At 44.5% G+C, this 27,789-nt stretch overlaps 2 protein-coding genes across 2 annotated transcripts in view; one reads left to right on the plus strand and one right to left on the minus strand.

The window, feature by feature from the left end:
- LOC116498398 (store-operated calcium entry regulator STIMATE-like) overlaps positions 1 to 3,305 on the plus strand; it is a 33,083-nt gene extending 29,778 nt beyond the window's left edge. The window contains exon 8 of the mRNA XM_032202662.1: positions 2,755 to 3,305. Within this exon, the coding sequence (XP_032058553.1) occupies positions 2,755 to 2,868 (114 nt within the window). The 3' untranslated portion in view covers positions 2,869 to 3,305. The remainder of the gene's footprint in view (positions 1 to 2,754) is intronic.
- A 2,145-nt stretch (positions 3,306 to 5,450) lies between these two features.
- Positions 5,451 to 27,789, minus strand: part of ITIH5 (inter-alpha-trypsin inhibitor heavy chain 5) — a 48,202-nt gene continuing 25,863 nt past the window's right edge. Inside the window, exons 8-14 of the mRNA XM_032184546.1 lie at positions 19,904 to 20,075; positions 16,975 to 17,284; positions 13,892 to 14,445; positions 13,473 to 13,523; positions 12,270 to 12,386; positions 9,451 to 9,828; positions 5,451 to 8,140 (exon numbers count right to left, since the gene is read on the minus strand). Of these exons, the coding sequence (XP_032040437.1) occupies positions 7,842 to 8,140; positions 9,451 to 9,828; positions 12,270 to 12,386; positions 13,473 to 13,523; positions 13,892 to 14,445; positions 16,975 to 17,284; positions 19,904 to 20,075 (1,881 nt within the window). The 3' untranslated portion in view covers positions 5,451 to 7,841. The remainder of the gene's footprint in view (positions 8,141 to 9,450; positions 9,829 to 12,269; positions 12,387 to 13,472; positions 13,524 to 13,891; positions 14,446 to 16,974; positions 17,285 to 19,903; positions 20,076 to 27,789) is intronic.

Genomic DNA, 27,789 nt, shown 5'->3' on the forward strand with positions numbered 1-27,789 from the left:
TTGGCCGTGTGCTAGGCAGGAGGTGCTGATGAATGCCAATACCTCTACTGTTTGCTTTAAATATTGAAAAATATTCCGAGAATGAGCTTGACTTGCTTGTTGGCTAACTGAGCTGATGTTTAAATAGCTCAAGCCTAGGATGAGCTTGGGTGAGCCTGCTCATTAGGAGAAGTTAAATGAAGATGGGTGCCTCTGGAAGGAGTCTGTCCCATACATGGCAACTCATCTAAGCTCAGATGTAGGAGGCAGGTGAGATGGTTCCTGCCTCTGCATCAGTCTGGTAGAGTTTTAGGCAAACAAATTTCTATTGCTTGCAGGGAGGTAGTCCCTGGGCTTCTCTGTTTTCCAGTCCATGTCTCAGCTCTTATCACTCTATTTAATTTCTTTCTTTGCTGCTGAGAAGACTGGATCATCCGAAGGGTCTGCTTGGAAGGGTCCCAAACCAGTAGTGAAGCCTCTTCTCCTGGACAGTTGGGGTTGGCAGAACATAGGGCCAGCCCTACTTCTGTAGCATGATCTGGGTGGTTTTGTGTAACATGACCTGGATTGTCTTGCAAGCTGCTGTCCTTGTGTGGGGAGGAATGTGTGAAGTACTTGAGGACTGCCGGGTGAGACAGCAGCACCTTGTTTTGGGACTGCGAAGCTGTGGTCTGTTCCTAGCTGTGCCTCTGGCCTGGATGCATCTGTAAGGGAAGTGCCTTGGCCAAGCTGTGCTGAAAACTGTTCAAAAAGCCATATCTGAGGGTGTGAGCCATGACTGTCGCAGGGGTGAGATGTCTTCTCACAAAGAAGCTCCCCAGGGAATTGTGGAAAGCTTACCAGAGGACTGCTGGCTCAAGCAGCATCGTATGAGCCATACAGGGAGCAGGTAGCAGCCTGAATGTGTCGGGATCCCAAAGCTCAGTCAACCACAGCTGACGTAGCAGGCACTGAGAGAGGGTTTGAGCTTGCAGCTGAAAGCCACCGAAATTACCAGCTCATCAAACCCCAAAGACAGCCTGTTGTGGCCTGTCAGACTTCAGTGATTTATAACGCTGCGTGTGACTAACTGCCCGTTTTTTCAGGTCCAACAGCATCACAATATATAAATGTTAAACAGAGGAAATCTTTGCTTGGAAGAGCTGGAAAATCTCCAGCAATGTCTTGAACAACAACAAATCTGTATAGACCCAATTTGGGGGTGGATAGAGAGGAACGAGAGATCTTAATCTGATCTACTGCTATCCTAAATATCTGAAATATCTGACGTGCTGCTGTGAGGATAACCAGATCAGATGGAGGGGCTGGAGTGTGTGTGAGGATAGGGAGGAAGTCTTCCCCTGCGGCCCTTTGGCCTCTTTGAAGTCACTGATTGATTGCAGTTTGTTTTTCCTGTTTAGTTGCTCTGGTGACTGGCCCTGACGCTGCCTAAATGAACAAGTGGAGGGCGTGTTAATTCACAGCTGGGCCTGGAGGTAGCCATCAATAGGACTAAATTTAGGGATTTAGTCCCTGTGCTCCTGATTTTTCCCCCAAGGGATGCTGGGCTCTGGGACTAGCCAAGCTGTCAGTGGGATCTGTTCAGCTGGAAGCCCCTGAGATGTCCTTTAGTTGAGGTGGAGGGCCACCATGGGATGGGAATGGGGGCTTGATAGGGCATTGGTTCCTGCTTTGGAGCAGGATCAGATGGGGCTGAGGCTTGGATGGGAAATTTATGCTGCCTCACTGCATTTTTTTTGGTGAGGGAAGTGTGGTAGCTGACTTTTCTTCCCCATGTTGGCCACAAACTAATGATTCTGTTTGGGTTCTGTGATGGGGCAAGTGGAAGAGAAGGGAAAGGGCTTCTGGTACTGCTCAGAAATAAAACTGAAGGCCCTTGACTGTGCTGGGAGGCCTCTCTAGAGTCAGGTGCTAAGGTGCCAAGGACCTGGCCAGGCTTGTGATGTGTGTGACCAGTGTTGACCAGAAATCCTATGTCCTGGCTCCCAGGTACTGCTGGTGTGACACAAGCCCTAGCAGAAGGGTTGATGAATATTAAATATACTTAGGGCCAGCTGCTGTTGGGGCTGAACGACAGTAGGGCTTCTCTTGCACAAAGCTGGGCTTCTGTAGTAGAAAGAAGGGATAGGATGGGGTTGAGCAAACAACCTGTCAAGCTGTGGATACTATCCATGCAGACAGCTCGTCCTGAGGTGTCTGTGCGCTGTTCTGGCACCTGCAGTTCAGACTGAGCTAGGAGATCCTGTGCTAGGTGGAAATAAGGTGGTGCCAGGCCAGGACAACATCCTCGAGCTCTCTGGCCATGGCTGAAATGAAGTGTAGCTCAGCTTGCTCCCCTGGCTGAGCTCTGGAGATCACAAGCAGCTGGGTGCCTGGGGAAATGTCTCCCTTTGGCGCAGATGTCTGTGAGATGCGGCCTAGTTTTTGTGCGTCTCCTCCAAAGCTACTGAATGTGAATATCAGGGTGTGAGTCCTGCCCCTCAGTGGTCAGAGCTTTTAGCTGCCTGCTCTGCTTTTGAGGGGGATCTGGGACACTGGAGCAATAGTGTTTGTACCCACATGGGCCTGGCTGTCACTGGAGTAGTCATGGTGACCTCAAGACCTCTCCTCAGTCAGGGAGGGTGAAATCTTGTAGCAGACCCCTCCGTGGGTGCTTGACCCCTTCACAAGCTTCTGCTTGGGGATGTTTCCTACACTATTAAGAGCACAGAAAACTCCAGTTGGGTCTGCCTGAGGACTTGGAGTCCATGATCATCTGTCTGTTCTCTTCCCCAGGTGCTGCTCTCTCCAGACATGGATTTTGAGCAGTCTGAAAGCGACCAGGACACTTTGGGACTCCAGGGAACGAACCAGAAGATGAAGCAGCCCAGCTATCAGGTGGTCATCTGACAGCACCGGGACGAGGTGGAGGAAGGGGAGCAGCACTGTGATCCTTGAGCTGGCCAAGAAAGGGCAGGGTGGGGAATGCAAGTTGAACCCTGTGGATCTGTGGAGATCCGGTTGCCTGCCTCATGTAGACCCATCCCTCTACAGTGGTCTCTTTGGGATGGTGTCTGAGTATCCTGTATGGGCTTGAGCAGTATCTGCTTTAGCTGTCTGACCTTAACCTCAACACATGCAGGCATGTTGAGGTTAGGGGTATGGATGTGTACTTCCTCTGGCTGGCCAGCTGGGTATAACTGTCAGGACTGGAGACTGAAATCCAAAGGCTGTGTGTTTTTTTAATGGAAAAAGAATCTGTCCTGTACCGTCTGAACTCTGACACTTTTATATTCACAGATGCTCAAAAGAACTGTTTTGCAATATGTATTTAAATATCTTGAATTGGAAAGACTCTCAGTGGATCTGATGCTTTTTTTTTTTTTTTTTTTTTTTTTACTGTTTTATAAAGAATGCAATAAATGTTTGACCTAAAACTGCTTCAAATATGACATTATCTTGATTATGCTTATTATTTTTGTGGGACCTTAACCCTGTAAAGGGAAAGAAGTGGGATCTATTGAGGTCTAACTGATGTGTTCCTTGTAAGGCAAGCTGCTCCCCACAGCAGAGCTGTCCTGTAAAATTTACAGAAAGCTGAACCAGCACTGAGTTTCTGTAGATGGGTTGTATGAGCCACTTCAGTGCAAAACCTGATGCTGCCACATCAGCCTGTGCTAGATTCAGTCAGGAGCAGTCATCTGGGATTGATCGCAGTTGCTACCTTATGTTTGCTGGGAAACAGGAGTCGACTCCTTTTACCTAGCTCAAAACAATCATGAAAAATCTCTGCAGGAACATACTGAAAAGCCAGATCAGAAGAGTACACTGAAACCCTCATTAACCTGCCCTCACCTTGTAGGTGTAAGAGAAGAGCCTCAAGTGAGACTGGTGATGATAATCCATGGGTCATCTCAGATCCTGGCAAGCATGAGGTGCAGGGCTTTGCCCTTGTTCTGTTGTCAACAGGCCGTGTTAGTCTATAAACAGCAAAAATGCCAAAACATTCTGGAGCTCTCCTGGGAACAGACCCGAGCAGCTGCTCAATGCACTCCCAGACTGGATGCAGATACAGCTGGGCTGACTGTGCAGAGTCGAACCAGGGAACAGTCCATAGAGCAAGATCTGATCCAGGATCCACTGTACAAACAGGTAGACCCAGTTGAGCTATAGGCAGGCCTTGCATACTGCAAAACTGTCCCCAGAAGTGTTGGGCAGGAGATCTGTTTATTTTAGTCTTCCTTCCCTTCTGTTTTCATAGGAAAACCCTATTCCCAAAACCCTATTCCTTAATCAGGCGTGTAGTTAAAGGGTTTGGCTTTTCTCACTTAGGGCTCTAGTCCTTTAAAAGTGAGGCTCAGAGGATGTGAAGTTTTGTGGGTGGCTGTTTTTTCCCAACTTCAAAGTAGTTTAGAAGTGTTAGATGCAAATCAAAGTCTCACATGCCCCTTAGTGAACTTGACATGCTTGGCTATGCTGGCAGCTGTGCAGACTTATAATGTATTTCTGGAAGAGCCTTTTTGTTTCTTCCTTACTTAATAGTCAAAATCCTACTTGTGCTGGCATACCAGAAGGCTCTTGGAACAAATGACATGCAGCTTTCTGAACAGATCATTTATATTGCTTCATGAAATCGCTCACAATGCAACTTTTTCTTGTCTGGTGGAGTCCTGTGCTGGTAAGGGCTGGAGCAACTTTTGTGCTTTTTAAGGTCTTCAGTAAAAATAATTGAAAATTGCTTCCCTGTTAGCATCTTGCCTCTGTTTCTAGGTGAACTGGTATTTCAGTTTTTGTTCTTGCTATAGGGCTTCTTAGTACAGTGCTGCAGTGTGAAGAATGCAAATTCAGCCTCAGCAAAGCCCTTGCCCTAAAATGAGAGATGAGTGATGTGATCTTGGTCAGGGAATAAACATGATGGGTCAGCTTTTGGTTGATGCTGGGTGAGGTGGCTCACAACAGGCCATAGCCTGGGAAGTATGTCCTTTCCACTGCTGTTTCAGCAACCCTAAAGTCTGGAGTCCTCCCTTCTCTCTTTAAAATGTTAGCACAACAGAAGAAATTGCACACTCCAAAGTGATGCTCAGCCTTCGTTCCTGAGCTATCTCAGCAGCTTGCAACCTTTAACCGTATCACTGCAGAGCCAAGTGCTTTCTGATCCTCTTGGAGCTGAGAATAGATGTGTGCAGTTGGCACAATGTGCTTCATTGGGTGCCTGTGTGCTCTCACAAAGGGGCATGAAGACCAAACCTGAACAAATCCTCCTTCTGAGGGAGGAAAAGTGTTGTGATACCACCTTTAGAGACTGGGGAGGCCAAAGTGTTCAGTCTATGACCTACCTTTGCCCTTAGTGCTCTTGGGGTAGCAGGAGGATGACCTTCTGAGGGGTTCTTTCAGCCATCAGGTAACGTAAGTTTATCCAGCAGCATAAAGCATACCTACCCTTAGCTTCAAAGCTTGTTTCGTCTTTGCCAAATGAAAGCTTCACTGCAGCGTTCACTGTAAAATATTTATTGTGAAATGAATAACTGGAGCCTTAAGGAGAACTTGAGTATATTGCTCCAGGTGCTTCACAGGGCTGGGAAGTTGGACTCGATCATTGTTCTTTTCAGACCCTGGAAGGAATGTGTTCCTGGCTGGGCAAGAGGACCAATGATGCACCTGAAACATTAGCAATACATATGTGTATCTATACATACCTATATACAGGAGAGAGGAGATCCTATCCGAATCACTCCCCCTTGCAATACACTCGAACAGCAAAATGTGGGAGGAGAGTGAAAATTTCAAAGAAAGCTCTTTGTAATAACAACTGTATGAAGACACCTGCTGAACCTAGCACTGTCTAGAAGTTCACTGCCACTACCTTGTTCACCCTGTGCTGGTGAAATGGAATGGGATTTGGGAATGGACTGGGTGATCTTCCCACCTTCTTGGGTGGAGAGGTCAACCTCACAGACACTGTTTCTCTAATTTCTGATTCAAGTGCACACTGCTAAGCTTTGGTCTCTTCAGTCCTTGCATGCTCAGGACTGCCAAAGGTCTTTCCTTCAATTTTCCCTTGCAAGGAGGGCTGTCTTCCAAACCAGCTAGGAGCAAGGCAGTAAGTATTTTTGTCTCCATGTTTTCTTCCAATGCATGAGCCCCAGCACAAGTTTTACGGTGGTTGAGCTCTCCAGAAAGACTTTCCAGAGCACAATTAAGTCTAGCTGGTTGCTTTTGACTGTTTCCCTCTCCATACAACACATGGTGTGAATGAGCAACTGTGCTCTCTACCTGCTCTGCTGTCACAGCGCTAGGAGTGCTAACTCCATGACCAAGCAACTGGAAAACAACCCCACCCAAACCACCACCACCAGCTGGAGCTCCTACAGCAACAGTATGTTATTTAAATATGCAAAAAATCAGTCAAGATTGACTATTTCTGTAGATCTCTGGCAATTCATTTTTCTTCTAACACATGGATATCATTTAGCTGCTGGGGATGCTTCCACCCCCCGCACATACCCGCCTTCCTTTCAGTCCTGGAAAAGGCAGCATATACATGAGTTCAGTTTGGCCTTGTCATGTAAACGTCTTTGTGGCTGTCAAAGTCGTCTTTGGCCAAGTTCTCTACTCAGCAAACTCCCCTGTGGCTGATGTATAGCATTATTCAGCGGTGCCTCATTTTAAAATAGACCACAGCTTTGCTGTTTGGGTTTGGAGGTTTCCTTGCAGAGCAGCACCACCTGCAGTGGGGGTGGCTGGCAGACCCTTCCCTAACTTCCTGCTGCCAAATTCCTGCTCTGTACAAATTCCTGCAGTGTAAGGAAGGAGAAGCTGCCAGGGTATGAACTGGGATGAAAAGTTTTTGAAAATTTGGAGTAAATAAATACTTCATCCCTGATTAGAAAAGCAGCTAGAAATTTCTAGTCTAAATTCAAGATTTAGACAGTGCTTTATAGGGTCACAGGATTTGAGGGTGCAGATTCATCATCTTTTAGCAAATCTAAATCCCCGCGAAGCAGAAGTGATGCTCTGCTCAGGGAGGTGGGAGGTCTGTTGGAAGCTCACGATGGAATTTTGTTTCTCACAGAGGGAGTAAAGAATCAGGATGAAATCACTAAACCGACGATGTCATTTAAATGGTATGCTCGATGGAATGGGAGCTAGCACCACTCCTATTGCTGCTGGGGACCACAGGTGCTTTTGAAGCAGGCAGCCAGTACTCTGGGACAGCAATAAACCACACAAGGGTTTTCACCGCTGTATTAAGTAATAGTGGTACAGGGAACATCATGCTCAGTGGCAAATCCAAACCCCATCCCAGTAGCCATGAAAGCAATACCCTGTTGTGGCCTGTTGATTTAAGGTTTTGATCTCTGTTACCTTTTTGATGCTAACAGCTTTCTGCAGATGGATATCCACCCATCTCTCCTCTCTTGCTCTTCTCTCCCCAGGGACCATGGCTGGAGCATGTGCTCCAAGTCACTTCTTTGCAAACTTTTATCACCTAAGGTTAGACAGGCACTGTGCTGCATGATTCATGCCTTTCACTGGGTGACTCACCAGCCCCTGGGGGTATTGCACAGATCCCTGCATGGGTTTATTTGAAGGCCAGCAGCTCTCTGCACTGTTAGATTTGACAGCTAGTCCCTTTCTCCCTCCCGTCCCATGGGACATTGGTCCCTCTGTGTCCTCAACCCTTCCCCCCATCCTTGTCTTCAGAAATTTGATGAACCCTGTTCATCTAGCATGAAAGAGAGACAGTTGAATTCCAAGGGGAAAAAGCCTTGGTTTCTTTGGCACCACAAAGTAAAGAAATATTTATAAGTTGCCTATCTCTAGAGGCTTCAGAAGGGACCCACTGTCACACATGCTGCTGCAATGCATTGCGATTATCAGTCCTAAAGGCTGTTAATCATCCCAGAGGTGGTCCCAGTGTCGAAAGGATGAGAAGCCAAATAGTCTTTATAGCTCCCATCGATCAATTTGTCTGCATTGTTTTTGGCAAACCAGCAGTCAACTTCCTGCTGGCCATTGTAGATCCTCCTCTGCTTCCACACGACAGGAACAAGCCGTCCCTTCACTTTCAAGGTATTTGTAAGGTTTGTTTTTAGTGCTTCAGTTTGGTTCTGACCAACCTGCTGATGACTTGTGTTTAGAGATTCCTGAAGAAGTTTAACTTCATGGTTCAAGAACTGACCTGAAAGACAAGAAAAAATACGCTCTTTGAGTGGTTGTTTTGTGCCTGTACTTATAGGTAATTGTTTAATAGGCTGTATTTTGAGGATTCTTAAAGTATGGAGTTATAAAGGGCTTCTCAGTAATAGCAGGATGAATCTAGGTCCTTAGTTTCTTTTATAAATCTAACAGAGATAGATATTAGAATAAAACCCTATTTCTCTTCCACTAGTCAAGATACATCGGTTGAGCTAGAGCTTCTTGAGCAGTACGTTCCCCTCTGTGGGCCATGGTTACTAGAGGATAACAGCCCATAAAAAGCCCATCAGCAAGTGGATAATGATTTAGGCCTGCAGCTTCCAGTTCTCTTCCTTTACCTTCTTGGGGGCAAGGTCTTTTATGTCAAACCTAAGTGTAGGTTAGAGTTTTGCACATGCAAGGGGCCTGAATTTAAAACTGCACTACTGAAAGATCATCTTCTGCTTAACCTGGGAGTATCTGAACATCATGGAAACCATGACTTCAGCCTTAGAGTTCAGCACCTGTAGATGTCCATGAACATCACTACTTCTCATCTGAAAGAGCCCAACCATTTAGACATTCTCTGAGCCTACCTAAAGGCTAGTTGCTCTCAAAATGCAGGGGTGGCTTGCCTTTCACTACAAAAGTTTGAAAGAAAGGGGCAACAAGAAATACTTATGTTTCTTGATCTCAACCAGGCTCAATGTAAACAGCTCAGTGATGCACAGACAGACCCTCTGTACATATGAAAGTGCAGAACTTGAAGGCTGAAAGCCAGCAATTTCTGGCAATGCACTAGCTTTGTGACTAGAGCTCTCTTTCGGGATCTTCAAGACCTCAGTTGACTCTCCTCTTTGTTTAAAGAGAGTCAGATCCAACTCTGTTATGTTCCTGAGAGCACATTAGCAGCTGGGTTATTCTGATTTAAGACTATCATGAGAGAATGTCTTGTTGGTCGTATTAGGGGTTCTTGTGAAATACTTGGTTTCTCTCTCTGTATTATTCATCTCTGGGAGCTTCTAGTGTGCACATTCAAATGGCAACTACATTAAACATAAAAAATAAAAAGAGTGGATTTGAGAAAAACAGGCACAGGTGTATCAGGGATAGTGGAAGATAGCTCATACAGAGAAAGATGGGAGAGGAGGTGGGGATACGGGTAACAGAAGTCATTGACAAGTGGAAGTAAAAGTTCGTTTGGAAACTTAATTTCCACCTACCATTTTCATCACCTCCTGTCTCTGTCCTTTAAAACTGGAAGAATCATTTTTCTCTGGTTTACAGCTCTGAACCTGAGAACCTTTTACTTACCCAGTAACCCATGGGAGTCAGAAGAGAGGCCTTTACTGTTGGAAATATAGAACCCCAGGTGATCCTTCTGATATGGAGCTGGCTTCTTGTAGTGGTGGATGAGGATGACAAAGCTGATTGTGTCTCGTATCGTCACAGTGATGTTGGAATTGGCAGAGACGGACACTTCAAGGCTGCTGCTCCGCACAACAGCGCTCCGGTCACAGGACAGAATAAGCCTTTCCCCATCATCCAGGATGATCCTGGTGGGTGTGATCTCTAGGTAAGATCTCTGTGGCTTATTGCTGAGGATAGTGATGGTGTTGAAGTAAGTCCGATGTTTCTTGTGGCCATTGGGTGGTGCAGGAGCTCCAATTAGTTGCCCATTCACTGTTACACCTTTCAGGAAAAGAATCAGTAAGTGAAAGCTGGAACCAAGAATAGGTCTCTTGTCTCAAAGACACAAGCCTTGTAACCAAGGATATGCATATTCACTACCTTATGTTCAACTTATTTCACCTACCAGCATTCAAAACAGGTTGGCCAATGTGTTATAAATTGATTAACTTATACAGAGCACCTAAATTTACCCAAGCTAAGAAATACTGGCTTGCTCTGGAGACAGGTGCCCCAGTCTCGTTAGTCCCAACCATGTGTATACCGTGCCACAAGACAGGATCAGTTGTTTCTAAGCTTTGGATTACCTATCATCAACACAATGACATGGGCTTATTCAGCTACATAAGGTATATATTTACCTTCCTGACTGCTATAACCCTACCTGCCATGGTATGACTTGCATATGTGTTGAAGCATAAGCTCAGAGCTGGGCAAACACATCAGATCTTGGAGAACTAAGACAAGCTGCTGGTGGGCCTGTGTCAGAGGATCTCAAAGCAGTAGACATTTGAGGTTTGATGTCTGTCACTACCTGACTCTTAAGAAGAGATGTAACCTAGGAAACCACAGAGTAAGGGCTACTACCTTAGCCTGAACATGAAAGACCATCAGAACCTGTAGAGGGAATAGCCTGACCTACAACAGTGTGATGTGCTAAACCTCCTCAGGCAACAATGTAAGAAATTCAGGTTCTCCTTGTGTCACTGCAGAGGAGGACCTAGACCCTCCTGTTGGGTCCCTGAACTGCATTGGATTATTTCCACTTCACCAGTGCTGCCCTTCAAGCTCCCCTCAGTTTTGACCCAAAAGAAATACTTCTGAGTGGTCCAAGATGCAGATCTCATTGAGTCAACTGAAGCCTAGATGTCCACAGCAAGATTACCCATCATTTTAATTACTTCTGTGACTTCCTGTCCCTAAGACAGTGTCTCACTTCCCATAGGTCTCTGCACAGCTACTAGACAGCAACAATAAAGGAGGAGGCTTGTGGCTAACCCAAGTTAGACCCCAAGACATCAACACTTAGGTGCAATGTCTCCATCTCCCATCATTCCAGAGGGAATCTGTCATTTCTGGCTTCATAGATTCATCTTGCTAGTTCTACAGAGCTTGCTTTCCTCAAATTCATCCTGCATTTGAACCACAGAATGACTCAAGCAGTAGCACATATTCTGTGAAAGAAATTTAAGGGTAACATTGCCAGGAGATGGATGTGATTTACTGAGGCAGGCATGAACGCAAAAAGATGGAGGCTAGGCCACTGCTACATGGAATAGAATTATTGCGCCTTCATTGTGGGGCTTGTTTATCTCCTTTGTAAAACAAGTCTGTGCATTGTCTCTGGTTTTGACACCCCTGCCTCCCACCATTTCCCTGCTCAGGACATAATCTGCTTATTAGCTGCCCTGCTTAGAATTCCAGATCGGATCAGACCACAGTTTGGGCCTCTGGAGATCAGAGTGACTTGCGTAAAGCAGATCCTGAATTATGTGGGTTTTCTTAAGGTTGCCATGCCTTGGTAATCAGTTTAGCAGTCTCTTCACTGAAACAGCCTCAGTGCTCGGTTAACCTGTACTTCTCTCTGTCCTGAAGCAATTGGTGCTGTAAGTAAACAGTGAAGTTCTGATATCCAAGCAATCATGTCGAGTCCATGCTGTTAAATCTTTCATTTGCACGTTGTGACCTTGTAACTAGATGGCTGATGAAGCTGCACTGTCAAACAAATACGCTGCCTCCAAATACATGAATCCCCTGTATAATCTCTCAGCATGCTGGTGGCTGCTTGGCTCATGTAAACACTGAATTCTGACAATCCAAAATGCCTGTGCCTGTTTACTCAGCTGTGCTTGCTACAGCATTGGTCAAGCGCTACCACAGGCCATACTGGATTCTCATCATCAGGAACTGAACGCTCCAATCTAGCTGGACTGAAGGGGTTCAATATGGTCCTCATACGTGGAGCTTGGCAGTTTTGCATGGAATTGCCACTCCCTTCATTATGTTCAATGAAGACCTGAACTGGGAAAAGTTTGGGTATATAAAAGCCAGAAACCATATTTCCCTATGGATATGGTCTAATCACTTTACACTCGCTTCTGTAGATGAGTCATATGTGTAACGGTGGCCATGCCTCCTTAATTTTAGGCTTGCTGTGAACTTACCAGTAAATCATGGCAGAGTGGAGGTAAGTGCAGAGTTTACCTCCCCTTCTAATCCAGGTGAGTAGAGCTGGAAAATTGGTGTACATGAATTTTCCATTGTCTGGCCTGAAAAGAACTTTTTTTTCTAACTTCCTCTGGTTCCTCGCCTACGAAATACCTTGGTTTTATTGCTACAGCGCTGGCCTTGCACTTCAGCTTTCCTTCACAAGCAACTACTTTGCTTAGTTTGCTTAGTTTGCACAAGCAACTACTTTGCTTAGTTTGCTAAGTTCTGCTTACCAGATTCCTTATGATCAGAGACGAGTCGAAGAATGTCTCCGGGTTCTCCATCAATATTGAAGCAAACAGAGAACTTGCTGGAGGGAAAATCAATGACAAAGTGAGGGTCTCCATCCGCTGAGAAGACACGGAAAGGAAACAAATGTGAGATATACACAAAACTCCAGAGTCTAAGACTCTAACAAATTTTTTTTTTCAAAGTGTGTTTTTCACCCTTTTTTTTTTTTTTTTTTTGCTTTGTTTTCCTAAGGCCTCCTGGTTTATTGTTTATAAACAGTCAGATGGAATTTGCCAGGAAACACCAAGTTTTGCTTTGTTTTTCACAAAGATTGTTTTATTTTGCTTTGGTTTTCTCACAGAAGACAATGGGCTTTTAATGAAAACAGAAGCCCAAAGTAGCCTAGGAGAAAGTGAGGGTATTTTCTTCCTGAAATACCATTTCATATGGGAGTTGTCATGCAAGTTATATTCCCATTTTCCATACTCCATTTGTAGGCAACACCCCCCAGCATATGTAAATATAACCTCTAATCAAAAATTGCTACATGGGCACACCTCCCACTGAACCTTCCTCAATCTCAGTATCAGATTGGAGCAGTCAATGACAGATTTTAAACAATCCCATGACCTTAATTTTTCAACAGTCCTTGAAAAAACATCAAGTACCAGATAGGTATGATAATAACACAAGCCAAAACCCTAATTTGTAAAGTAACTGTGACCTTAACCAGCGCAGTTCAAGGCTAAATTATTGATCTGGGCTTATTCTTTATTCATTTAATTATGAAAAAAATGTTACATAGAAGCAACAGGAAAATATTAAAACACTATAGGATTGTCTCTTCTTTTCTTCTCCAACAACATTTTTATGTTTTAACATTACTTTATAAAAATTAAACATTTTTTGACGAGTTCTAGTAAAGAGAGAATACACTTCATGTTCACTGATCTACATTATTTTCAAACATGACAATCAAATACTGTAGATCAACTCCCTTTATGTGTTTCCCCACACCTATCCTCATTCCTGATCCCTTTAGTATTTTGTTTTTGTTTTCATTTGCCTCCCTGCTCTGCAGGCTAGTAAATAGAATTTTGGCTGAACTATTAGGATGGTTACACCACAGTGGCATGCAAGTGAATTGTTTTAAATCAACCCCAAATATCTTGGATTATAAAAGGCATGAAAAAAAAGCTACTGACCTGAAGTTTTGGAGATTTTAATTCTTTGCGTATCTTGTTGTCTGCGTATACCTAGGAGTGGGGAGAGAAGGTTGTTACTGAGCAGCAGAAAGAGCCATAATGCTAATTTGCATAATGCTCACAAGATACTATTTGGAGAGATTGTTGCACATACTCCTACAGATATTTTAAGCTTCCCTCAAAACACTAATTTTTTTTTTGTAGTTTCTAAAGTACATGCTTCCGGGGGGAAGTTAGGTGCCTAAAAGGTCTTGCTCAAGGTCACCCAGCCCACAATTAAAAAAATCAATACGAAAATCCCAGTTTTCTGTTTACCACCCTACCATTCATTGGCTCGATCATCCCTGTTACCAAGGCAGCTGTGAGAAATTACCTATTTGAAAATATTTCTTACCAGCATGTTTATTTTTTCCTCGTACCTGGTGGTGCCTTGTGTCCCTGCAAGCTCTGCAGCTTTTCACCAATGCCATCAGTAGAAGGTCTGATAAGCTCCTCTGAAGGTGGTTCTGAGTGGAGCCCTGCCTCTCTCATCTTCAGAAAGGTGAAGGGAGTTACAAAATTGTAAGTCAGGGCCATAGACTTTGCTTTCTCCATCAAATATTCTTTCTCCTGATTGTCATCACTCTTCAGCCGGGAGTTAAGCAATTCCTTGATGGTGAGGTAACTCCATGCCCTCTCAATGTAGTTTTGATCACCTTTGCCATCTTCCAGGCCAGGGACAGCTGTGATGTCGTTCTTGCTTGGCAGGTCAATAGCCACATCTGTTTTAAGGAGGATGTACTTCTTGGAGTTGCTAGCAGTCACCTCCACATGGAGGCTATCTGAGGTACGGTTGATGAGTTTGCCAGCTATTATAATTTCAGAGCCATTGAAGTAGTTAGGGAAGAAGTTCTGAGTGACTTGTTCCACATCGTCTTCAGGGTAATCAACACGGATGTCAGAGAGGAGAGGTGTTCCTATCTCATCATAGAATCTAAAATAAAGACACATTACACACTGCTAGTACTATTCATACAAGTATATGCACATGCATTTGTAGTTATTCACAGCGAAGGATGTCAGACTATCTAACATGTCTCCCAGGATATTCAGGAGCAGTTAGAGCTACCAGGCCCCAAATTTAATTCACGTGTGCAGTGTAACTGGGCTCCAAGAGACATTGGAGTCTGTACCCTTGGAGGTTTTCAAAACTTGAGTGGAAAAGGCCTTGAGAAACCTCACCTAAATTTGAAGGTAGTTTCTCTCTGAGCAGGAGGCTGTATTACATGACCTCTACAGGCGCCTTTCAGCCGAAGTTATTCTCTGCCCCATTCTAGTTTTCAGTGTTTCTTAGACATCTAAGCAGAGTCTCTTAAGTATGTTCAGAAGCATCCCAGCAGGGTCTGGCAGTTACCTAGCTTCCACTAGAATTCAGGAGCAAGGAGATATTTCTGGACACTTACATTTGCTTAAGAGGGCTTGTCCGTTAAGAATAAATTCTTGGCCTCCCAGGCTTAAAGAAAGCACTGTGGTTATTTCAAAGTGTACATAGAAAACATGCCATTACCCATTGTTTTCTAGTGGTATTATGTGTGGTATTCCATAGCCAGAAACAGTAAGTCAAGATACTAGGTCCCAAAAAGCTGGAGTGTATCTGAACGAAAACTTCTATATTGCTGGAAAAAGCCCTAGCTGCTACAGTTTGGGATGGTCAGTGTGGGACAGGCAAGAATAGTTTTCTGTTGGGCAAAGGAAAATAAAAATCAAGAGTATTTCAAAGGAATGCAGAAATCCTAACCGCTAAATACAGGAGGCCTGGAGGAAGAGAAATTAGTTCTACCTTATCGTTGATTTTCTGTTGGAGCAAACCAATGGCTTCTGTGGCATCATAGTTTAATTCTACAATGCTTTGTTAATTTGACCCTACACTAAGAATACACTGTTCTGAGAATACATCGCATTGGACAGGCCAGAAAGCTTTTACAAGGGGTCAAGGCCTAAGTTTACAGTACTGTGTTTTCCCTGAAGCAAAGTGCTTTTGATGGAACTTTCCAGGCTCCTCCACGAATGCTAAATTTCCCATTTAAATGTCATTCTCCTCATCTCTTGGCAAAACATTTGAGTCTAATTTGGTAAATAAACAAAAAAGTGGCCTCAGCTCTTTTTCAGCTCAATCTGCATTTATTTTTCACATCTGCTTATGCAGATTGTTGGAAGGCTGGAGTTGCAATTCTTATTTTATTCTCGCTCTCTCATTAAAAAAAAAAAAAAAAAAATCCTGAATTGGTTGGCTTTCTTTGAAAATCTCTCTTGAGCACTTAGCATCTTCAATGCAGAGACCTCAACACATTTTAAAACATGAGTGAATTCAACCTGAGAACATTCTGTGGAATAGCTCCTGGAGTATACAAGTGGTGGAGTGAAGGATGCAACCTGTCTGGTAGCACAGCGCAAGCATCTGTGTAAAAATACAATCCATTGACTACAAAAGTCAGACATTTCATTGGTATCCACATACATTTTCCCTCCACCAGTGACTTGAATTGGCCTCCAGCAAGTTACTGTGCTTTTCCTTATAAATTTGGCACCAGATACCAAATGGGTTTGCCATCACTGACCTTGATAAACAGTGAGCTGCTTATCAGATAGAGGTGTTTGAAAAAAATACTTGCTGGGCTGGGTTTCTGTGGCCCAATCAATCAGCACATCCTTCACGTGCCAGGGAATGCCACTTGCTATCCAAAATGTGTGTTCAGAGAAGCAAATGACATGTGTGGAGTGGCAGATGGATCTACAAAATGTGGTTTAAAAGGAAGATGCTAATGTCCTAGCATAACCACCACAGAAAGAACAGTCTAGTGGAAGGCACATGATTGCATTGCTGCAGATAAATTAGGCACTATCCAAGCAAAATCAGAGTTACCTTCTCAATGACTGTCTCTTTTTGGTTTCTGAAGTTCAAAACGATAAGATTTTGGGAGCAAAAGCCAAACAATTTTACTTAGAAATACTGACACACTTCCTGACATTTTAGAGCAGATATTTTAGACAGAGCTATCACATAATCTCTTGTCCCACTAAATGATGAGGATTACAGAAAAGCTGTTTGGGTCACCAAGCAAAATAAGGGAATGAAACAACTACATGCTGTTTATGTTGTCAATTTAAACTGATCAATGCATCTTTTCCTCCCTCCATCTACCTGAGGAGAGTTTGCACTTGCCTTCTACCTCTCTAGGTTTACATACCCAGAAGACTATTCTGAGTACAGGGAACAAATGCTTCATTCTGTGGGGCTCCAGTACCCCTCAGAGTGTCTGCTAGGAAGGAAACAATTTCTGGGTACACTTCCTTCCTGAAAGAAACTTTAAATCTCAGTTTCTAAGTATACCCTGCATCTTTCAACCAGAGCTGAGCCTCAGACAAATTTCCATGTCTTGCCACGTCTCCCGTGGAGGATTTCCTCCCACTAAATGGCCACAAGACCTGATGCAGATTCAAAGACAGAAAAAACAGAACAAACCCTTTCAGGAGGCTGGCTGCATCCTCATCCTCCTGGAAATGCCTTGTCATGCCACAGTTCTCCAGTGCCATCCTCTCCAGCAGCCTGTAGTCCACATCATTGCCAATGCCAATGGTGAAGAGGCAGAACTTATCACGGATGGCATCCTTGGTGTTGCTGAGGATTTTGGATGACTGTGTTTCCCCAACAGTGGGCCTCCCGTCAGTGAGGAAGATGATCAGAGAGACACTTCTGGCATCGATATCGTTCTGAGCAATGTAATCATTTAGCAGCTTTGCACCAGTCTGGAGAGCACTGTTAATATTAGTTCCTGGGAAAGCACCAAAAGAATTAGCTCATTTTCCCTTCTAAGGGTGGTGCAAATAATTTTCCTAAACTCCTTTTAGTAGAATGACAGCAACTCTGTACATTATGATGTTCTTTTTCTCTGTGTGAGTTTGCAATATCTCTTTTACTCAGTTCAGCTCTTACTCAGCACCAGTTTGGAAAAAAGCTGCTTATATTCTTATGATTTGAAACATGAATTGCAGTTGATTCTGTGAAATTTCTCTATACTTGAATGTTTCAACGTACAACAATCAAGCAGCCATGGTAAGCAGAGTCACAGTACATACTATGTCCTACCGGTACATACAAAAACTGTTAAAGTTAATTACTGGACTCTCTGAGATGGTATCTGAACTGGGAAAACAAGTTCTGCCCAATTTTTCTGAAGGGCACAAGATTTGAAGAGAGAGAAAAGCCCTTCATGTGGGAAAACAAGTGGTTGGTATTGCTCTTCAAACCTGAGTGGCTAAGAAAGTTTAAAGAGATAAGAAATGACTTTATTGGATGAGGAGTGTGTTTTCAAAATACAATTCCCTAGCAAAGAATGCAACTGCCTGAAGTGGAGAGAGAGGGAGAAAACAGACAATAAATGAGGGAATACAGGTATGTTAGAAAAATATGCATGGAAAGGATTCAAATCCACTGCACATTCAGAAAAAAAAAAAAAAGAAAGCTGGAAGAGGAGTACAGCTGTCACCTGGCGCCAGGTATTTCTTGTGCTAGTCCAAGCAAAGAGGGATTGATTGTGGAAAATTTACAAGATCAGCATGTCTGGATTAAAAACAGCTTTCAGTAAAAAAAAAAAAAAAAAAAAAAAAAAAAAAAAAAAAGCAGGTGAAATAGAGTAAGAGACATACACAACAGATTCCTGCGTGTCCAGAAGGGGAGCTCTAGAGAGTTTACTAGCAAAGATGTGCTAGTAGGTCTGACCATGCATCATGAACTTAGAAGTTTAGTTTGCACAACTCCAGTGTCTGTACCAAGACAAAGAACAGGAAAGAGCATAAAACATCTGAAAAGTCCTCAGAATCCAGACTGTGTTTCTGCAAAATGACTGAACCAAAATCCTGCACCTAAACGTCTTAATATTCTCAAAGTCCCCATCCAGGTCCAAAACCTCAGAAATAATTGCTTGCCCAGAAACAAATGAAAAACCATCTCATGCAGCAGACAGTGTTATTTCAAATCCATCCACGTCACAGAGCCACAGAGCACTGAACAATGCCTTCTGAAACATGCACAGATATCGTGCCACAATATCTCATTCCCATTTCTTTGGCGTGCGAGTATGACACAGCAGTGCAAGCACAGCACATGCTCTGTGTGTTTGATGTGTGAGCCAAAGTGCATTCACGTTCACAGGAAGGTACTCAAGCCACAGCGTATTTATGAGGAAATGCAGAGTTAGCCAAAACTAAACGACTGCTTGCCTGCGGTGGAGAGTCACTGCACCTTCCTGTTGAACCCCAGAGTTAATCATTTCCTTTTGATTTTGTTCTGTCAGGTCCACAGGCAATCTCAGCTGTCCCTGCACAACTCTCTTTTGGCACTTCAGAAGTAAAAAGCTTTTCACTCTGAATTTTGTCCCACTGTTGGCAATTGTTTAACTGGGCAGGTCTCTTGACCACTTCCTAAACTCTCTTCCTTGTAATGCAAACAGCGTGGAAAACCATCCTGTTTGCTGTGTTTTTCCATCAGACCGTTTCCTTTGCTAGGAGTGGTCGCTGCTCAAGGGCAACCATAGGAAGACCCTGTCCGACCTTCAGCCAGCTGTGATCCCTTGCATGGAGAAAGATCTGTATAAGTCATTTTGTAGCCTATCTGAGGAGTGTTCAGCCAGGGTGGGCACAGCTGCCAAGGTATGCTTGATTACAAACCTTGCTGTGTTATTTTTTTTACACTAATGCCCATAGACTCCTAGGAGACCACTGAATCAAACTCAAAATCACGCCTGCACTATGCCACTGCTCTGGGGGCTCCTCTTCTCCCCTCTTCACTCCTGGCAATATGGCACAAGCAAAAAGGGATGAGAAATTCTTGAACGTTATTATGGCTGTTCCTTAATGCTAGTTAGAAGGAAGAGACAAGAAGGAGACAGCACTAGGTGAGGAATCAGCTCTTGCAGAAGGCAACCCAACAGCCCACACTGGCTAGTCCAGTTATGGAGTTTACGACCCAGGCATAACTACATTCCTGCTTTTACACAGGTTTCCAGAAACTGCAAAAGTACCAACCCATGTCCTTCACAGGGACATGTTGTTTTTTTTTTTTTTCCCTGTGTCATAAAGAAAGGATGTTTGGAATTTTCCCACTCCCGGGATGTCACTGAATGAATTGGAGAATAAGCCCAGTTTGGCTTTAAGAAGTGTATCAGATCATATGACCAGCTCTGGGGACAAATAGCCATGATGTAAGCTGATACAGGGCCCATATCCTTCCACCACTTGACCCTAAGTAGAGATAGCAAAGGGTTACTACTTCTCCCATGACTTAAGTGCCAATGTTTTTTACTGCTACACGATACAGAACCATGTTCAGCAATGAATTCTGGTGTAGTTAATTGGATAGAAAAATGAATACCATTCATATCTCTGGATCCTACCTCCAGTAGGTGACATGTTATGAATGTACTTTTTGGCATCTCTTATATTATTTGGAGTAACTGGCACCAGCCGGTCCTGCTGCCAGACCTTTATTCGGTTGGAAAAGCCAATGATATTGAAGTGGTCTTCAGGCCTTAGGTCCTGGAGAATTGTGAAGAGAGCTTCTTTGGTCTGGAAAGAGAAGAGAAAAATAGACCAGTAGGTGCAACAGTCTCTGCTTTAGCAGGCAAGAATTAAGATGCTTATTGATCTTACAAATAATTCTACACTGCCAGTTTGGATCATGAAGGCAACTGGGATGTTCTTCCTTGTCTTGAGGCCTGATCTCTGTGGAGCCAGATGCTATGCAAATACAGAACAAAAGAACAACTCTTGCCCCGAAAGATGTTGAATAGCTGGGAGAGGAGTGCTTGGGTCTAAGTAAGCTTAAGAATCATTTATGACAATTAGGATAAAAATTCCTAGTGACTGGGAGAACCCTGCCCTGGACTAAGAAACACTGAATAACGTTAACACCAAAAGCCTCATGGATTTCTTCTAAAGTCCTCCAGGTTTGCAGTAAGGTAGAAGTGACACATGGTTACAAGAGTTATTTAAAAGTTGAAATGCCTCTAAATAAGTCAAGGATGCACATGCCTTGCTCATAATTAGGAAACCGATTGGTACATACATACTGCAATGAATGGTTCCACCAATTAACAGATGTATAAGCTAGTATGTTCAAATGAATACAAAAAAAAAAAAAAAAAAAAAAAAAAAAAAAAGAAGCCTTGACTCCTTGACTAATTACTGTTCATTCTACCTGCTAGTTAGTTTGGTCACAGGTATATTGTTTTTTCCAGCAATACAACACCAACATTATACTGCTCTGCTGCTTGCCATCCCATGCAAATACAGGCAACCAGACAGAGTATCAAGCCAAATAGTATCAAGCCGAGTTCATAATGAGAGAAATTAAGGTCCCTGTGTGATTGGAAAGACAGACCACCAAGGATAAGCCAACAGGAAGAGTACAGATGTGTCCAGTCCTCCCACTGTGACCAATTTTGCTGTAGCATCCATTCAGCTGTGTTTGCATGGAAATGAACTTCAGCTTATTGGGACCAGCTGAGAGAGGATGCCCAGAAGCAGTCCCCATCTGTGCAAAAACATACCCTGTATTTCGATGCAAATCACATGGGAGGAGCATGAAGAAATACCTGTAAGCAGAGGAATCAGCAGCTTCTCAGCTCTGCCCCTTCTTGACCATCTTGGAATAATATGGTGGACACCTTGGCATTTAAGGTTTTTCTCATGCCTATCATGGAAATATATGAAGGCCTTGTCCAGAAGAAATACAAAATACAGTGCTGGAAAACAGATGTTTCTAGGCCTGATGTTGCTGTGCAAAGACCGTTTGGAAAGGTTCTCAAAGGACTGATCAAGCTGTGTCATCAATACCCCTCTGGATTCTGCGTGGAAGCTGATGATGCAACTGCAGACAAGTCACCCACAACAGTGGGATCTCTTATCCTCCCAGCTGGTGACTTGGCTTCCAGTCTGAGGTCCATCTGAAGTTAAGGGGGAATACATGTATTTCCCTTAGCTCCCAGCATTTTGGAGCCAGGTCTGGAATTCCTCCTTGTCTGCTTCTGTCTTATGTATTACCCATTCTCCCTCTAGGGATTGCAGGATTCATCTTCCATTTGGTCAGGTGGAACTCTGCTTCATGCCTTACCACCATTACCTTACCAATTTTAATGCATATTTCATAGACAAAAATAATACTGCAGGCACTGGTAGAAGAGGCTTTTCAAAGAGGAGACTCCCCAAATCTCATTATCCATACTGTAGCTGTGATTATAATTAACATCACTTGACATTTCCCATTACAAAAACCCTTTTTTCAGTTGCTTGCATTCTGTCAAACTGCACTTTCCTCAGAGGGATTTATTGGGCCCAAGAAAGCTCATTTTTTTCTTGTTTGTTTGCTTGCTTGCTTGTTTGTTTTTCTGAGAACAAGGCAATAGGAAAAACAATCTTGCTTTGGCTTTCTCACGGGGACACTGCCTCTCACCTCCAGCGTGCACAGAAATTCCTTTTGACATTCTTGCCTGCATTCAGCCAAAAGAAAATGTAAAAAGAAAAAACAATGCAGAGCAACAGTGAAGTGTGTGTGCAGACAGCATCCCAGCTATGACTGCTGAACAGGTCAGGAGAGAACTGCAGCAGTTTCCTAGAAAACTCAGCACTGCTCCACACCCTCACACAGGTTCCAAACGTGGGGTTGGGACCACCTCTCCCTCTCTTTCCTTCTTTCATACTCTCTTTCCTTTTCGTCTTTTATTTTGTCACAGTCGAGTTGTTTCCATGGAGTTTTAGTCAGTTTTTCCCAGGAAAAAGTTCTGTCATATATTAAAGTGGATGCACAGGCAACCCAGATTCCAGCATCTCCAACGTGTGCTTGTCTCTGTAACTTCACTAAAATAAACTTTGTGTACTATATATGCAAACATATGTGCAAGTGTTTACACACATGGTTTTGCTTCAAAGTGAGCAAAATATGAAGGCGGCCAAACGCTTCATCCCCAGTAAAAATGAAGGGTGGGATTCGATGTTCCCAACTCAATCATCAGAAAGCTGGGCACTTCATCTAATCCCTCTCCAGGCAGGGGGAGATACCTCCAGAGACTAATTCATCCCATCTGCTTTGGATAGTTTTTAGGACGGGCTGAGTCACTGTCTGGAAGTGCCTGTCTCCCAGCATTGCCTCCGGGAAGCTGAGTAGCTCAGTCAGAGGAAAGGTGGAACTCACCTCAGGACCTAAACCTGTCCAGTCCTGAACACCACGGTGCTTACTGGAGCCAAAAGGAGCTGAACTGGCTCTCCATTTCTCTCAGTGTTGCTCTGAATTGCTTGGCTCATCGCGTTTGTTTCTGTCTCTCCTCCCAGCCTGTAAGGAACTCCAGGTTTATCCTAAAGACTGCAGCCCTTGCAGGGTGGCAACACACGCCGTACCCATAAATGGGCTGCATGAGGGACCTGACATCCCTCTGGAGGACTGGATGAGATTCAGGAGCTGGCAGGCAAATGGAGCTTTAAATAAGGAGAACATCTTGGTAAAAGTGCACCGCCTGAAATCCTTAAATACACTGCTGTGACTGAGTGCTCTGGAAGCCCAGCCTCTCCTCCAGTCTCCCCAGCCTCCAGGAGAGGATTTAGAGCATTTCATGCAGGGAGTGCCTGGCAGCAGCTTCGCTCGGGACACGGCAGCAGGTTTCTTGTTCTGGCCTTGTAAGGCCACAGCTGGAACCTCTCCTGGCTCGGAGGAGCCAAGGAGTGGGATTCCCAAGCTGATTGCTGCAATGGGGTCTTTGCACTTCCACTCTGGCCCCAGTGAGTCATTGCATCGAAATGCGTGCCAAAGACACTCTCCTGCAAGGCAGAAAATTAACCATTTCTTCCCTGCCAAGGGTCAGATCATTCCCCCACTGCTGTGCAGATGACATCGATCTCATTTGGGGGATAAATCTAACCCATTCACCATGAGGAAGCCCAGTTTAAGGTCCAACATTCTTGTGCCAGGTTCTTTAAGGTGAAACACTATTTCCAATGTGTTTGCCTGTACAGATGCACTTTTGTGTAGAGGATGGAGCAAGGATTAAAGGAGAGGGTGATAGGAATCAGCAATAAAGAACAGCTGAAAAAAGTCACTTTTTGCCAGTAGGGAATGGTTTGTAGTTGTCACAGACGAGTTTTAAATCAGGATTTAAAGAATTTAAATCAGGATAGCTCAGTGGGGAGATTCCTGTTTCCCTTGGATCAGCAAGGATGAAACTGAGCTGAGAGGCAGAGACCAAATTGCCATTCCAGTGCATTTAAGTTGAGAAATCATGATTCTGAATGAGCTGTCAGTACAGCTGGAACCTCAGGCTTGAAACAACCAGAGCTACAAAATCTCACTCTCCGAATCTGGAGCAGAAACATCACGGTCCAAAGCTGGGGAAAGCCTGGGTGACAGTGGCTGGCTGGGGAGTGATTCAGAAATGGTGAGAAACTGACTCTCACCTCTACAGTGATACCTGGACATGCAACACAGCTGCTGCTCTTCTGGTTCATCCTTGCTGAGGACCCTGCATCACAACTGAGATGGCTGAGGGCTGTACAACCACAGGCAACAGCAGGAAAGAGGAGAAATCCTTCAGCTACATGCCAGTTCAGCTGCCACTTGTCACCTCTGTATCTGCCCCTTGGGGCTATCTCTGACTTAGCTAAAACACTGGTGAAACAAAGCATGGAAAGAGGCATGCTCCCTTGGGCCAACTGAGAGCCTTCAGCCCTTTCTTGGGTCAAAGAGCTGCCTTGGAGACATCTGGGATGATGTCAGACCATCTGGGCACCTTTTAGGAGGAATGTGAGCCCCAGTGACATTTCCCCCACAGTCCCTTGGTTGTTTGAGGAGCAGGGTGAGGGCGAAGCCTGGCTACCCTGAACGCTGTGCAGTTCAAAGGGAGACAATGTATGGTTGTTAGATGCCATGGCGTTGCCAGACACTGGCTGTGCTACGAAGCAAGCAGGGAGCTCAAACACCTCATTATCATGCGTGTTCTAGGCCCACGTATTTAAATTTTCCATTGCCTAGCAGCACTTGTAAGTGCTCCATCCCAGGCCCACATCCTCTGTGCAAGCCTCATGCCAGCCCATAAAAATCAAAAGACCTTCAGTCAACGCTGACTCCAGTGCTGTACAAATAATGGGCCTCTGCAGCACAGCACAAACTCAGCCCCTTTTGGAAACAGCTTCCAGATGCTGAGGGAGCTCTCCCAGCAAGCAGTGCCTCTGAGCTCACTTGGCAATCCTTAGTCATACCCTGCACGCCCAAACACAGCTGGCATCTGCCCTCAGCAAGGGCAGGACAGGGAGACATCAGCACCAGCGACAGCCCCTTTCCAGCTTCAGGCAGCACCAGGAAACCGTGTGGGCTTGGGATGAGTGGGTCTAAAAAGCACGGCTAGCAGAGAGGAAGGTGTTAGAGACTGAAAGCTGTACCCATCAGCTGAAAGTATTGCACAAAAATGGACTTCAGGGAGCTGGAAGGGAGGACATGGGACCATCTTCAACCATACAGTGAAGGTAGCTGCAACTAGAGGACAAAATTTCAGCTGCATGCAGAGTCTTGACAACAGTATCCTGTATTTGGCACAAGAGATCACAAGTATATAGCACTGTTAGCTCTGAGGCTCATCTGCCCACTACTTTGGGAACTGGATGCATCAGAGCCTTTACTTTTTCCTTCCACATCTCCTGCAAGATTTCGTATTTGACAAGAAAGAAGCTATGCTGCGAGATGTAAGCTCAAAGGGAATTAGAAACACACAACTCTGGTTGAGTGCAACAGAGCACAGAAGGGCTCAGAAACCAGATATCCTACAGCGGGAAGGAGAAAAGTACAAGTAAATATGTTGTTTGGCAATACACTCTAAGGAAGCACGAGAAGAAAAATACAGAAGAATTGTCCTCCCTTCCCCCACCTCCATTTCATATCCTCCATGCTTTGGTTCATATCTTTCCCTTTCCAAATATGAACAGGCACCTATTGAAGCTCCAGAAGCGGCTTTTCCGAGCCAAAATGGCAATATCTGATCAGTTCTGGCCATAATTTATCAAAGGGATTAATACTGTGAGGTGAGGAAAGGCTGGAATTTGAAACACACCTGAAATGGCTCTGTCGAGTCCAAAATAGGTATTGCCACAGATTTGGTTTGGGATCCAGGCTGTGATCCCGGTAGCCACAGAAAAGGCTGTGGTAGCACCACTGCCATTTCACAGGGAGAAGATAACGTGCAGAAAAAGCACAGGTTCGGGCAGTGTCTTTTCTGCTGAGGACTCATGCCACATCTTACCAGGTTTTCTTTCCTCTATGGCCCCATTTCCCTTCTGCCCACATAATGCAGACCATGTGCCAATTGTCAGCTACAAGGACTTTGTACCAAAAATGGGTTTGAACCCAGAAGCATACCCTTGGATTTTTTGCCATCCTCCATGCCCCTCTTAGGGGAGGACAATCCGCCCTTTCTTTCACTGCATGGAGTGTCGTGCAGTTCAGGGACTGCAGCTCACCCCCTCCCCATCAATGTATCTTTGTGCTTTCTTCCTGGCAGACACTGATCACGTAACCAAGGAAAACTCCTTCACAATTCTGGACAACAAGCATTTTGTTTTATGCTGACACTGGTCTGTGAAGGGAGGGCGTTTGGATATAGAGCTCTGGACAATAAAGAACTGTCTCCAGTGCATGTACCAGCTTCTCACCCCAAAACATCACACAACCCTTGCTAATCAATTGAACTTTGATGACTCCCTGTATGGCCTTAGAAAAAGGTGCACTGCAGTTTCTGTCTGCAAAAGAAACTCTCCATCATTTAGAGGAAGTGTTTCTGTTGCCTATTTTGCCACTGATTTCCAGCTCAGCACTGAGCAAATCATTTTGTACCACATCTGTCCAGTTCTGGGTAATGCAGTTTTCCAGCACCCAACAGCATGATGAGGATAAACACATGAAAATCTGCAAAATGATCTGTTTTCTCAGGAATTGGGATTTCATGTGTGCAGAGTAACTCCTAAGTCTTTGCAGTCTTGCAGTAGCATTGATGATACAAATAAATACCTGGACAAAGACTGAAGGAGGCAAGCTGTTATGAGTACCATGCATCACTAGTTTAAGCCCTTCCCAGCAATGCTGGTTGCATTTGGAGCAGTAAAAGTTCCCGTAAAACTGGTCAAAAATAAAAGTTTAAAGGCTGCCCCACAGTGCCATACTGACATAACCCCATGGGAAACAACGAGGCTACGCAGGCAGCCAGCCAGACTGACACAGCAGCGTATGAAGGCCACATTCTTGCCTTGTGCTTAGCTCATTTTAAGTAGAATCACATCCCATAACACTCCAGTCAGGCACTCAGACCCTCCCCTTGTCAGCATGACAAACAATCTCCATGGAGCTAGCAGCAAAGAGGTCAATGCCAAGGGGAACATGCCCCATGCCCTCAATCCAGAGCTTGATGTCCCTCCCTCTGTCCTCAGAAGATGGAGCTAGTCGCAGTGCATGAAAACTTTTCCGGGAACTTGGGACTTTCACTCCCTGCCCCTGTCACAGAGACCAGCTGCAGACACGGTGCTGGGAAGAACTGATATGCCCAAGAAGAGGCTGACCACGGCACAGGCCTTGGATTTCAGCAGCAATTAGCTGCTACCTTATGCAGCGGGACGTGGGCTGAGGTACAGGTCGCTCTGTTTCTCACGTTGATTAACCTCCATCCTTCATTGTGCAGCTGCTCTCTCACAGTGGGTGGCTCAGCAGTCAGCAGCTTGCTGGGTCTGAAGCTTTCTAGTCCCTCCTCAGAATATCCTAGCTGTGCATGTAACCCACTAGGAGCAACGTGTTGCTCTTTTACAGAGAGGATATGCTACCTCTCTATGGAGAAAAGATCTGAGATATTTCTCCACGGAGAGATTGCATCATTCCTACTCAGAGAGGTGTCATTTCTCCATGGAGAGGAGGCACGCGTTATTTCTCCATGAAAGGGACTACTCTACGTCTACAGAGACAAGTACCTGTTATCCCTCTGCAGAGATCATGACTCTGTAGCCACCTCCTTTCACAGTCCTTGCCCTTTTTCCTTGAGCTGTGAAACTTCTTACTTTTAGATGCAACTTCATGAGATACATTTTCATCTCCAGTGAATGAGGGGTGGTGACAATGGTTGGTTGTTTGGAGTAAAATCCCAGTGCTTTTGCTTAGGGTTAGCACCAGGCAATGCAAACGCACTAAATAGTTGCTAAAAAGTAAAAAGAAAAAAGAAAAAAGAAAAATAGAAAAAAAGCAAATTTGCCTGTTTTCCCACCT

This window comes from Aythya fuligula, chromosome 1, assembly GCF_009819795.1.
Source record: "Aythya fuligula isolate bAytFul2 chromosome 1, bAytFul2.pri, whole genome shotgun sequence".
Lineage (NCBI taxonomy): Eukaryota > Metazoa > Chordata > Aves > Anseriformes > Anatidae > Aythya > Aythya fuligula.